This window comes from Polypterus senegalus, chromosome 14 (genome assembly GCF_016835505.1).
Source record: "Polypterus senegalus isolate Bchr_013 chromosome 14, ASM1683550v1, whole genome shotgun sequence".
NCBI classification, from domain to species: Eukaryota; Metazoa; Chordata; class Cladistia; order Polypteriformes; family Polypteridae; genus Polypterus; species Polypterus senegalus.
In genome coordinates this window covers 144,973,430-144,987,422 of record NC_053167.1, presented here as the reverse complement: position 1 = coordinate 144,987,422, position 13,993 = coordinate 144,973,430, and the positions used below count along the sequence as shown (strand labels likewise).

The following is a 13,993-nucleotide window of genomic DNA, read 5'->3' as shown; positions in this document are numbered from 1 at the left end:
GGCCCACAAAGCAGTTCTGGCTTCTTGAGCAAATTTCCAATTCCTCCTGGTTAACTCTTTTAAATCTCGTTTGTTTCTTTTTTTTTTTATAGGACACTGTGTTTTCATTTCTCAATCACTTATTTAAAGCTGCATACAATATGCCTATAGACGCAAGTGAGTATGTCCTGAACGGGAGGTGAGGTTCACGTCAGCTGTTCTCCTTTCACTTTCTGCTGGATGGCCCGTGTCTGCTCTCTCTGGACATCTCTGCCTTTTCTTCTGGTGACTTCAGCTCTTGATGTTTGCTTTGGAATTTTGTGATTTTGTGTTACCTGCTGTGTTCAATTCTGTCCTACAGCTTTGTTTGTCACCTGCCAGGCCAACCATGCACAGGTAATAAATAACCTTTGACCTTTTACCTTGCCGCTCCACTATTGACAGCAAGCGAATTGAAGAGTCAGATCACTGCAGGTAGGCAAGTTGTCTTCATTTTGTGAAAGTCACATGGGTACAGGGTGTCATGGGGTCAGGGGTCATCCCAGCCTTTAGATTATCTTGACACTCTGCATGTCTCCAAGTTATTTATGACTAGATCGGTAGGGCGGACACTGACAGCTCAGATGTGCCACTCAATTGTCTCAACGTCAGAAGTGACAAAGAAGAAAATCAGAATGCAGCACCGGGTGTTAAAGGAATACTCCATCCAAAAAATGATCATTTTTTCATCTGTTACTTACCTCATGTTGTTTGTAATGATAGCTAAGAAAAATGTGCAATCTCATGTTTTTATGGAGATGACAACATTTCTGACACAATGAGCTTAAGTGGGGACCAATGCTGAAGAAATACCAACACAAAAGTAAACTTCCTTGTATCGTATAATTCATACAGTATGTGAGAAGTCCAGTTGTATGCTGAAAACATTTATTTTGGCTAAATTATTCTTACATTACTTCTGTAAAAATCATCCTGCCTGAGAAGCGCACTAAGATGGGACCAAACTCATGCCTCTACTCTGCCACTGAAGGGTTGAAAGAACGTTTTTTTTTAAATAAGGACAGGAAGAAGAGATGTGAGCTGAAAAACAAACAAAAAGTCATAACTGGGTGGGATACCCTCAGTGCCCACAGCCATGGGCATCCTTCTTTTCCAGGAACATCAATAGTCATAGCCAAGATAGAATACGGCAGAATGTGAACAGAACCATAAGATCATGGTGCAAAGTGCAAGCAGTGTTCATGAAGTGTGGTGGAAACTTTAAAATAGTGCAGTGAAGATAAAACAAAGAAATAAATCCAAGAAATAGATAAAACCAAAAATAAAATCAGAACCTGAATTGCCTCCTGGTTTTTAGTCCCAAGTACATCCCTGTGTCTCCCTCTCTTCTCCCCTGCTTACCTTCTGGGTCTCACAGCAAGGCCGAGATGCTGGCGAATGTGGCCAACCATCCAACTTACAGTCATATGAAGAAGTTTGGGGACCCCTCTTAATTGTTTGGAATTTTGTTTCTCATTGGCTGAGCTTTCAAAGTAGCAACTTCCTTTTAATATCTGACATGCCTTATGGACACAGTAGGATTTCAGCAGTGACATGAAGTTTATTGGATTAACAGAAAATATTCAATATGAATCATAACAAAATTAGACAGGTGCATAAATGTGGGCACCCAACAGAGATATGACATCAATACTTAGCTGAGCCTCCTTTTGCTCCTTTGAGCCTCTCAATGCTGTCCTCCTATAGCCTGTGACGAGTGTCTGGATTCTGGATGGAGGTATTTCTGACCATTCTTCATACAAAATCTCTCCAGTTCAGTTCAATGTGATGGACAGCCTGCTTCAAATCATCCCATAGATTGTCAATGATATTCAAGTCAGGGGACTGTGACGGCCATTCCAGAACATTGGACTTCTCCCTCTGCATGAATGCCTTTGTAGATTTCCAACTGTGTTTTGGGTCATCGTCTTGTTGGAATATCCAACCCCTGCTTAAGTAACTTCAACTTTGTGACTGAGTCTTGAACATTATCCTTAAGAATTTGTTGATATTGGGTTGAATTCATGCGACCCTCGACTTTAACAAGGGCCCCAGTCCCTGAGCTAGCCACACAGCCCCACAGCATGATGGGACCTCACCAAATTTGACAGGAGGTAGCTGGTGTTTTTCTTGGAATGCGGTGTTCTTCTTCTGCCTTGCAAAGCGCTTTTTGTTCTGACCAAATAACTCCATTTGTGTCTCATCAGTCCAAAGCACTTTGTTCCCAATTTAATCTGATTTATCTAAATGAGCATTTGATACAACAAGCGACTCTGTTTGTGGGGTGAGAGCAGAAAGGGCTTCTTTCTCATCACCCTGCCATACAGATGTTCTTTGTGCAAATTGCGCTGAATTGCAGAACGATGTACAGATACACCATCTGCAGCGAGATGTCCTTGCAGGTCTCTGGAGGTGATCTGTGGTTGTCTGTCACCATTCTCACAATCCTACCTCTTCATGTGCCACTCCTGTATTTTTCTTGGCCTGCCAGACCTGAGTTGGTTTAACAGCAACTGTGCCTGTGGCCTTCCATTTCCTGATGCCATTCCTTACATTTGAAACTGACAGTTTAAACCTTTCAGATGGCTTTTTGTAGCCTTCCCCTAAGCCATGAGACTCAACAATCTCTGTTTTCAGATCTTTGGAGAGTTGCTTTGAGGATCCCATGCTGTCTGTCACTCTTCAGAGGAGAGTCAAAGGGAAGGAAGCACAACTTACAACTGACCACCTTAAATACCTTTGACCACTCATGATTGGACACTCCTGTCTATGAAGTTCAAGGCTTAACGCGCTCATCATACCAAGTAATCAGCATTTAGCAGCGACAGGCATTCAAATCAGCACAATGACAAGGGGACCCACATTTTTGCACAGCCAGTTTTTCACATTTGATTTAATTTCATACAACTAAATACTGCGTCATTAAAAATCTTTGTTCAGAAGACACAGCAGTACTCAGATGTTCCTAGGAAATGAAAGACAGACCACCGTTATCTTTATTGTTGAAAGGAGAGTTAATTATTACGCAGGCTGAGAGGGGTTCCCAAACTTTCTCATATGACTGTACGTCCCAGCAACCTCCTTTGATATCTGCTGGAACCCACTAAGGCTGACTGCCTGATCCTCTCACCTCTGTTGGTCACCACAGATCCCTCAAGGTGCTTGATTGCTCCTTCTCCACTCTTCAGCAGGAGGGATCAGCCATTGCAGCGTTGATTTCCTCACTACACTGCTGGATATTGTGATCATCTCACCTCATCTCTGCTGCGACCTGCCAATCCTGCTCTTGTTATCTCTTTGTTCTCCTCGGTTTTCTCTTTAGTCTTGTTTTTTCTTTTTTCACTGACCTGCTCAGAATATTGATATCATTTTGATTGTAGATACTCTCAATGATCCTTGGAGCACTAATGAGGGATTGCTGTGATGACTGCTATCAGGCATGAAAACAAATAATCAGCCAACTCCGCTAATAAGAACACACCTACACTCACATTCTTAAAAATAACCCCTGAGATGCTTCCCTTAAGCTTGGACATCAAATGTAAACTGTCTTCAAGCTTAATATGGGATGCTCCAAATTAAATATAGAGAAGAAGAGCCCATGCAGCCAAAACAGTCTTGCACTTACTCAAGGTGTGAAGCATGGGGGTATGTGTGCCCTAAAGCAAAGGCCACATGTCATGAGCCACTTTCATGTATGCAGCCAGCACCAACATGTGCTGGCACGGCTTGTCAAGATGACACTGGACACGGAGTAGGGCTAGGAGTGCTCACCTCATGCTCTAGCAGACTTTAAAATGTCAGTAGCTTCTAGCATTGACAGGAAGAAAGAGAGAGGAGAAGACAAACAGGAAAACAGAGGCAATGTCAGCCCACACTTGAACCAACACAATGGAAACACAAGGTCACAGCCCCCTGAGCACATAGACATGGAGGTGCTCCGGTGTCAAAGTCTGCCAAGAGCTGATAGAGGCTGTATGATGTGGATTGCTGTACTTTATTTGCTTTTGGCTTTGGCACTAAGAATTGAATAAAATGCTAGCAGAGAAATGGACTTCATCATTTTTATGGGTTGCTGTGGGCTGGGAACAGTAGGTTAATCAGGAGTGAAAAGGGGGCTTTCTAACAGAAAGTAGTACAGTGGGAGTAACACATCAATGCTTGGCGAGTGGCATAACCAAGGAGTATCAGCTTTAAGCATCTGTGGTTATATTCTGGGACAGGTCGACTTTTAAGTAGTTGTGCCAATTAGGGTGCACAAGCCCAGTTGGCAGTGGGATGGATTTCCATAACAACAGGTGACACACTAACCTTGACACAGCAGTGCATTGAAGAGAAACAAAATGGTTTTGAAAAAGACAAGGAAAACTGTAAACTTCATAATAACGACTCTGAACTGGATGGCATCATGTGCTGCAGTGACAGCAGTTACATGACAAACACAATGGCTATGGTTGGAAAATTGCTAGTGAATCACAATTCTCATGATGAAATCTCAAACCCAAAATGACATCACATAATGAATGACAAAACTAACAGTCTTAACAGAAAATAAAAAATATGCAGAATGGGCCAGAAATGTAAGTGATAACTAAAGTGGCAATTATGGTGTTTGGGCAACCTTGGGTTCCTAGAAACAAACAAAAATGGACAAGGCCTCACAGCGGTATATCATGGCTGATGGTATCTGCTACAGGTCGCTACCGCTAAGAGAAGCACCTCGTTAGAATGTATTCCGAGGGTCTGATACAGTTTGTGATTAATCCAATGCCTGTGTTTTCCATGTTTTTCAGGTGACAAATCCACTGCACTACTCCTAAAGGAGCCTTGGAGGCCAATGGACTGGAGTCGAGAGTAAGGCACTCATTACTTACTTTTAGAGTAAAGTAATAAAAAGTGTAAGAGAGGGATGAATGTGTGTCTCTCTGCTTTTGTCTCTCAGTTGACCTGGCAGTATTCAGCCACATGCATCCTTTTTGCTCATTTCCATGTCTCTGTAAACATATTCAGGGTAGCAGTATTTGTAATTGTAGAAAGAAGCTGCTCAAAATGCCAGTTCTTAACCAGCTGATCGTAGTTCTGCCTGTAGGGTCAATGAACCAACAGCCACAAGGTGCCAACTACACGACAGCAGAAACTCCAGGCAGACATAAACACAGCCCCTGTAAAGCTCCAGAGCTCAGTCAGACCAATCTGTACCTCATCAGATGGTATGTGGTGGCTTCCTGTGTCTTCTTTAAGGCCTGGAGAAGAAGTCGGCTTGACAGTAAATTTGCTTCACTGTCATCACAGAAGCCTTCCAGTGGTAAAAGGGCAACCGTTAAGAAGGGTATCAGGGAGGCTGAAAGACAGTTGGAGGGGAATATAGCAGATAAGGCGAAAGACGACCCTAAGAGATTCTTTCAGTATTTTAGTAGTAAAAGAACAGTTAAGGAGGAGGTCAAGTTCATCAGGAATATTAAAGGGGAATTAAAAGACACAGACAGTGAAATAGCAGACGCCCTAAACTTACATTTTTCTGAGGTGTTCACAAGTGAGCCAGTGGATAACCTCAGAGCAGTAACAGGGACTACTAAGGAGGTACTGAGGGATCTGGAAATTGAAGAGAGAGAAGAGCAGCTGGGATTAAATAAAATGAAATCAAATCACCAGGCCCAGATAATATTTACCACAGAGTATTTAAGGAGGCTAATGAGTACAGATATAAACCCTTCACACATACTTTAGCAAGTACAGGAGCTTAAGGGGGCAGAAGGTGTAAAATATCTGGAGCAGATCTTAATGTTACCATTTAAGTTAAGGTGTAGCTTAAAGAAGAAGACATTGTATTTTAAGAAAAAAAAAAGTTAAGGCAGCGTAGTAATCCCAAATCAAATTTTAATAATGAGGCCAGTGCAATGCAAGTCCTGTTGGATGTTGGACTTTTTAGATGATGGTTTGGAAGAGCCAGTTGTCTATGAGGGCTACATCTGCAAGAGATGCCAGCTGATCCAGCACCTCGAGCTCAGGGTCGCTGAACTGGAGGAGGAGTTGGCTGACCTGCGTTGTAATAGAGAATTGGCGGACTTGGCCCAGGTGTCCTTTAGAGAGATAGTGTGCACCCCTAAGGTGGCGCAGGAGGAGATTCCAGACCAGACAGGTAGGAATAGGTGGGTCACGGTCACAAGGCATAAGATAAAGGGTGCACACTGTCCGGGGGCATCAACCCCAGAGTTAGAAGTGTCTAACCGTTATCATGTCCTGGCGGAGCTGGACGGTGACTCTGATAATTCTGAGTTGGTAGGCAGAGATGAGGATCCCCAACGGGCCACCTCAAAACCAGTACCCAGAAAGAGAGAGGTAGTGATAGTTGGGGACTCAATCATTAGGGGGATTGAAGCGCAGGTGTGCTCCAGATAGAGAGAGTCTCGCACGATGTGTTGTCTTCTGGGAGTTCAGATGGGAGACCTCCCTGGAAGGGTGGATAGACGCTTGGCCAGAGCGGGGGTGGATCCAGTTGTCATTGTCCACGTTGGAACAAATGACATACATAAGGGTAGTCTGTCAGTCCTGCGATCCAAATTCAAAGAGTTAGGTGCCAAGCTGAAGAGCAGAACTGACAAGGTAGTCTTCTCCAAAGTTGTGCCACGCGCCAGTCCAGGTAAGATTGAGGAGATTAGAAGGCTTAACGCATGGCTCAAATCTTGGTGCAGGTTAGAAGGGTATTGGTTTATGGGGCATTGGGACTCCTTTTGGAACAGATGGGACCTGTTAGACTGTGACGGGTTACATCTGAACTGGAGGGGCACCAATGGATTGGGGAGGCGTATGTGTAGGCTAGTCGAGGATTGGGGGCAGGGAGTTTAGGACAGGCCAGATTTAGATCTATACATGGAAGAACAAACAATGGTGTAGAAATAAAAATGCATAGTAATGTAAATTCTAGCAAACACGTAAATGTAGAAAAAGTAACACATTAAAAATAGCTTGCCTTAATGCTAGAAGTATCAAAAATATCGTAAGTGAGTTGGAGTCGTATGTAGCAGAGCATAATTATGATATTACAGCAATAACGGACACCTGGCTAAATAACAAAGATGGGGATGAGTGTAACATAGAGGGATACACATTATTAGGAAGGAGAGACAGAACAGAAAAGGAGGTGGGGTTGCTGTTTATGCCAAACAGGGTTTAAATGTAAGTCATCTTCAGTTGGATGATGAGCCCCATCTTAGTGAGGATGTGTGGCTTCGCCTGGAAAATATTAGGGAAAGAGGTCTTATTTTAGGAGTGTGTTATAGAGCACCCAATTCAGACAGTCATTTAAACACACATCTTTTTAGTAATTCAAAAAGGCAAGTTTACAGGGGGATATTATAGTCATGGGGGTCTTTAATTATGAAAATATTAACTGGGATAACCTTGCAGATGGAGGAGCACAAGAGAGGAGTTTTTAGAAGTTATCAGCGACTGGGATAAGCTTTTAAATGTGGAGACAGTCGAGGAGCAGTGGAACAGGTTTAAAAATGTAATGCAGGACAGATACAGACCTAAATTTGGAATTAATACAAAATTAAAAAATAAACAGGGAGAAGTGCTGCTCAGATTAAATAAGATGAAATCAAACAAATCACCAGGCCCAGATAATATTTATCCTCGTGTTCTTAAGAAGGAGGGTGAGTTCAGATATAAACCCTTGACGCATATTTTTAGGAAGTCACTGAGCACTGGAGAGATTCTGAAGGACTGGAAAATGGCAAATATCATCCCATTATATAAAAAGGGTGACTGGGCAGATCAGAGCAACTATAGGCCAGTAAGATTAACATGAAACATCACAGGAAAATTAATGGAAGGGATTATTAAGGATAAGATTGAGCAACACATGGCAAGGACAGGAGTTATTCTGAACAGTCAGCATGGCTTCAGAAGAGGGAGGTCGTGTTTTACTAACATGTTGGAATTCTATGAGGTTGCAACAAAAGCATACGATCAAAGTGGAGCTTATGATATTATTTATCTGGACTTTCAGAAAGCATTTGATAAGGTGCCACATGAGAGGTTGGGCATAAAGTTAAAAGAAGTGGGAGTTCAGGGTGATGTTTTTAGATGGGTGCAGAATTGGCTCAGACACAGGAAGCAGAGGGTGATGGTGTGAGGAACCTCATCAGAACTGGCCGATGTTAAGAGTGGTGACCAGCAGGGGGCAGTGTGGGACCGCTGCTATTTTTAATATATATAAATGATTTAGATAGGAATATAAGTAATAAGCTGGTGAAGTTCACAGATGATACCAAGATAAGTGGATTATCAGATAATTTGGAATCCGTTATATCATTACAGAAGGACTTGGATAGCAAACAGGCTTGGGCAGATTTGTGGCAGATGAAATTTAATGTCAGTAAATGTAAAGTATTACACATAGGAAGTAAAAATGTGAGGTTTGAATACACAATGGGTGGTCAGAAAATCGAGTCCACCTTATGAGAAGGATTTAGGAGTCATAGTGGACTCACTGGCAGACATTGTTCAGAAGCCATTAAGAAGGCTAACAAAATGTCAGGTTATATAGCGCCTTCACGTGTGGTAGACAGTAAGACGTTAGGGACTTTCAAAACTCGACTTGATGTTTTTTTGGAAGAAATAAGTGGAGAGGACTGGCGAGCTTTGTTGGGCTGAATGGCCTGTTCTCGTCTAGAGTGTTGTAATGTTTTCTAATGTCTCCACGTCTGACCACAATAAACAATACCTGGACCTTGCACTGGGTGAAAGCTTGGCAGTGATAGGGTATCTGGTGATGGGTGTTGGTGTGAATGAACAGGGAGCTCCTAGTAAGAACTCTGCATTCCAGTGGCACAGTATATTGGGTCACTGACAGCTAGGATTACTGAGCCTGTCTGTTCAGGGATATCACTGGTCACCCCAGCTAGGGAAGGCCAAGAAAAGGTATCTTAAAATTTGCCCTCTTAACCCAGTTCTGGACAGATTACCACACCTGCCAGGTCATTCCGTCTATGCATTCAAAATAAAAATAAGAAAATACATATCTTGAAACTGATAACATTGATTGTGAAGAATCTCCTGGACTTCTGTGGTGGCTCCAGTAGGCCTCATTGACAAACACCACTGGTTGCAGCTGAGGTGAGCTATAACATTGCTGCTCTGAGTGAGACAAGGGGTCTGGATGAAGGTTCTCTAACAGAAGAAGGGAATGTTACACCTTCTTCTGGAAAGGTTGTCAGTTAGGTTGATAACACATTCCTAGCATTAAGAAAACACTTCTGCCAAGGCTCATTGAAATGTCCATGGTCATTAGTGAAAGAATTTTCAGGATACTAAGAAATTATTTGCTGCATTTATTAATAGGATTGACTCCTGCAATGCGGTGTTCACTGGCTGTTCAAACTGTTCTTTATTCAGCCTCCAGTTAACCCAAAATGCTGCTGCAAGAATTATTACAAGAACTAGAAAATACGAACACATAACTCCAGTTCTTAAATCCTTACACTGGCTCCTGGTTAAGTTTAGGGCAGATTTCAAAATCCTCCTTTTAACATATAAAGCATTAAATGACTGAAGTCCTGCTTACATATCTGAACATTGTTTGCAGGATTCCAAAAAGTGACTTTCCAAACGCATCCATTTCAAACAGTCTGAAGTACTGGACATCTGATACCGCAAACACTCTCATATTCTGTTTTGCTTTAATACTGTAAAGCAGAAAGGTGCAAGAGTTACTAGGGAAAGCTTGCAAGGGGTGTCTATGGTCTTAGTGTCCTATATGTTAGGTAATAGAGTCTACTTGTGCCCATGGTTTAGCAGAGATGGCATGCTATTATTTGACCATTTCCACTTGTCTCTTCTCTCGCTACTCTTACTACATTTGTCACTCAACAGAAAGAGGGGACAAATAATGAGGGACATCCAAACCTATGAGTCCCTGAGAGAAGATGTCCCAAAACCCAGGATCCTGCTCATTGGACAGATCTCTGCTGGCAAGTCCAGCTTCTTCAACTCCATTAACTCTGTGTTCAGAGGCTACCTGATCCACCAAGCTGAGAGTGGAATGGAAACCAGCAGCTTGAGCAAAAAGGTAAGAAAGTAGAAAATCCTCAATTTCTATACTAGAAAAAATGTAATGCTTTTGCGCTTGGAGAAAAAGGTAGCAGGTAAGAAGACAATGCATCTGCTCTTGTTACAAAATTTGCTTGTGGCAAAACCCCATTTGTTTTATGAGAGGAAAAAGTCACTAGCACAGTTCAATGTGCTCTTATCCTTAGATGCAAATACCATCTGGTGTGCAACAGGCCCTGGTGGCCACCTGGATTGCTGCGGCACACAGTCAGCCATCCAAGTGGTCTCTTTCTGTTCTTCTTCTGTCCGCCCGCATGATTTTAAATTCATCCAGCGCAACCACAGCGTCCAGTGTTTCTGCTCTAAACCACATCTTGGTAAAGCACAGGAGACTGCTGAGTTTGTACCTCCCTTAGCTGCTGATCAGTGCCGAGAGCCTATCCATTTTATTCACCAGCAATCTAACGCTTCTCATGATAATCAAAGGCAGCTAAGGTCTGTACCTTCTTTTTTTGCGAAGTCGGGCACCTGCTCTCTTCCTCCACCATTTCCACTGTAGCTCTGCTGGCAGCCCCGTGATTAACTCCAGTGCTTCGGCTCAAATCCAACAGCTGCTGTCGCATGTGAGTGTGAGACCATCTTCACATTTTCCATTATCACACACGTGCAAATGGGAGGCAGCAGGGTGTCTAGCTACAGGTGTGCTAATTCCTCTTCTTTCCTCCCTACAGGAGCAGTAAGACCTAGTCTCCTCCCCCCTCTGACTCCAGACCACGCCCTCTGATGACCTCTTTCTTTCCAGATGTCCCGCCTCTTCCCTTTCCTCAGTTATAAAAACCAACAGCCTTGCTGTGCAGTCAGTCCAGTTTTGGTCTCAGTCTTTTTAGATTACTCTGCGGAGTATCTCGCATCTCGTTTTTCCCTACAAACCTCACAATATATGAGTAGGATCCTCCAACCTTTTTCTTTGTGTTCTGTCTCTCTTTACCCCATATTATCAAAAAATAGCAATAAAATAGCAAACAACAACAACAAAGACAAAGAAATGACATGGGGGCTGCTGTTTTCATGCTCTTCCAGTGTATTTATGGACTAATTGCAAGCAGTGAGGGTCAGTGAATTTACTCTTAGAAATGTTGTGCTCAGTTCCATTGTTACCATATTCTCAGTTGGTTTGTGGTGCTTCAGTCAGTTTATTGTGCACTCTGCTTTTTCTTTTTCCAAGGTGACTTACAACATTTATGATACAATTGGTTACATTTCTTTTGGTTTTTTTTTTCCAGCTGGCACGGTGTCAGTAGCAGGATCTGAACCCACAGCCTCAGCTTTTGAAGTCCAAGACTTTAACTAATCAATCCAGTTCTTATGTATTGTTCTTTATACAAAGTACAATGAAGCTCTCATGTGCTCTTTTCAATGTGCGACCACTCACCTTGCATCTCACTCTCTAAAATCACAACACAGAATGTAATGGGCTGGCAGGGGCTTGCCATTTGGTTGTCATATCTCTGAGCAAGACGTGTACCCTTACCTTGAGGAAATGGGACCAAGAGTCTCTGATCAATTGTACTATTTTCCAATTACTTTCATTATGAGCAGAATGCCTTAGAAACACAGAAGGCATGCTTTTTGAAATCGAAATGTTTGCTGCTTCCAAGTGGATGCATTTGATAAGTTTTAAGGCTTTTCGTAATGATAGGACTCTGGTACCCTTTATTTTCATTATAAATCAAGTATAAAGTGGGCTATTTATTTTTAAAGTGTATAAAATACGCTTCACTTTAGAATGCAATTGAAGGTGACAAACTATTATACGAGTATGCCAAAATTGTGAAGAAATAACTGAAGAAAAACGCCAAATTTCTGCTTTAAATGGCTACAAGTTTGTGAGCGGAGTGAAAAGCATTCTAACACTCCGCGATGTGCCTTGTGCTCTTTCTCTTTTCAGTACAAGTCATATCCCATATTTTATGGACGACGTGGTATGGAGTTGCCTCTCATCCTGTGTGACACCATGGGCCTGGAAGAGGGCATTCAAAATAGCGGAATTCTTGCTGAAGACATTCTTAGTGTCATAGAGGGGCACGTCACTCACGATTATACAGTAAGTCTGACTCGGCTCAGAGGCGGGTACATTGGTGGGTGAGACTCTCAGCTGGAAACCTGACTCTCTGAAATATCAAAAGTGCTGCCCTCTACTGATGATGTGTGTTGAGACAGCTGGGGAAGACCCCACCTTCTGGGGGTTTGGATGGTTGTTCTCTAGTCTTACTGTCTGTTTCTCTTTCTTCAAGTTTAATCCTTTAAATGCCATATCAAAATTTGATATCCGCTTCCGGAAGAACCCAAAACTTGCTGATAAAGTGCACTGTGTGGTCTACGTTATTGATGCCTCATCACCCCTTGAAATGAAACCCTGTGTGCTGAAAAAGTTAAATGCCATTCGCTTAAAGGTCAATGAGCTGGGTAAGTCACGGGAAGCCTTGCACAGGGGATTAGCCGTGTGCCCGCTTCACCCTGGTTAAGGAGAGTTAGGAGACTGTGAGTATGACTTGAACGTGCCTTAAAAGCACTGTATAAAAAATGAATGGTTTGAAGTCATCTTCCTTTGTGTCCGACATATGTAGAGATTCCCCAGCTGGTGCTGCTCACAAAGGTGGATTTGGCCTGCATTGAGGTACAGAAAGATGTGCACAACGTGTACAAGAGTAGCTACATTAAAGAGAGGGTGAGTAACAATGACCGTACAGTGATGTTCTGGATTTGGCGTCTCTGCAGGCACCCACTGTCTCTGTCTCTTCCCAGATGGAGCGACTTGAGAAGGAGCTCGGTGTCCCAGTGGCGCGCATCATTGCAGTGAAGAACTACTCGAGCGAGCTGGAGCTGAGTGACGCCATTGACGTCCTCCTCCTGGGCGCCCTGCAACAGATGCTCAGAGCTGCCGACTCCTACTTTGAAAATCTGAATTTGAATGAGCGGCTCACGGTGACACCTAATGATATGAACTCCATGCTGTTTCCATGACTCACTTCAGCTAGGGTCTCATATCGCAGTTTATTTCCTTCACAGAAAAGCAAATTGGCCCTAACATTTAGATTATGAATGTAGAAGTAGAGCCCAAGTGGCATTCTTTGGTCATTATAGGACATCCCTGGGTGTCAAATGCAGACTCTGTAGTCGTTCAATTACTGAGCTTTAGAATTGATTATCAGTTGTGTCAAAAACTTGGCCATGGTGTGCAATTTCTGCTTGTCTGTTCTGTAATGTTAGTCAAACTCTCACTTTAAAGGGTTAAGAGCCTTGGGGTCATCTGGTGCAATAAATAAATAAATAAATAAATAAATATATGGTAGCCATTCTGTTTAGAAATGATCTCTCTTAACAGTAATCTGGAAAGTGAAAATAATAAAGAGCCTGGAAAAGATCAGTGAGGCCCACTACATGCCATGTTTGACGCACAGGTGCCAATGTTAACAAAAAATGTCCTCGTTGTTATGCAGAACTGAAACCAGTTTGAAGTGCAACCAGAAAGGCCAATCAAGTGTTGTTTAAGGACAATGTGAGGATCTGTGGTAACCAAACCAGTGCTTGTGTCTGAGTGAACAGCACTCACCTGTTATTATCAACAGCTGGAGCAGAAGTATGAACTGGGAGGAAATGGAGGGAACATAACTCGCTAAAACTGGCAGAATCCGGCATATGGCAGAAAGCTCCAATGGGAATGGTGGCAAGGGGGACAGCCAGCCTAGGCTTCGTCCCCAAAACCCAGGCGGACAGACCAAGGTAAAGAGAGACACCATCTTAAAGAGGATCTCCAAGCAGGTAGGATGGTGGGAGGGTGCACTCCAGTGCACGATAACCTGGGAGAACATCTGGCAGGCAGACCCCCATCGTATTCAGGTCCTTGACCAAGCTGTTTACA

The 13,993-nt window shown here is 42.9% G+C and overlaps 1 protein-coding gene across 1 annotated transcript in view; it reads left to right on the top strand.

Moving 5' to 3' along the window:
* The window catches only part of LOC120514361, a 71,591-nt gene extending 58,481 nt beyond the window's left edge, over window positions 1–13,110 (top strand). The window contains exons 11-18 of the mRNA XM_039734679.1: window positions 93–156; window positions 4,812–4,872; window positions 9,895–10,090; window positions 10,278–10,448; window positions 12,020–12,175; window positions 12,366–12,537; window positions 12,699–12,799; window positions 12,877–13,110. Of these exons, the coding sequence (XP_039590613.1) occupies window positions 93–156; window positions 4,812–4,872; window positions 9,895–10,090; window positions 10,278–10,448; window positions 12,020–12,175; window positions 12,366–12,537; window positions 12,699–12,799; window positions 12,877–13,095 (1,140 nt within the window). The 3' untranslated portion in view covers window positions 13,096–13,110. The remainder of the gene's footprint in view (window positions 1–92; window positions 157–4,811; window positions 4,873–9,894; window positions 10,091–10,277; window positions 10,449–12,019; window positions 12,176–12,365; window positions 12,538–12,698; window positions 12,800–12,876) is intronic.
* The last annotated feature ends 883 nt before the right edge of the window (window positions 13,111–13,993 follow it).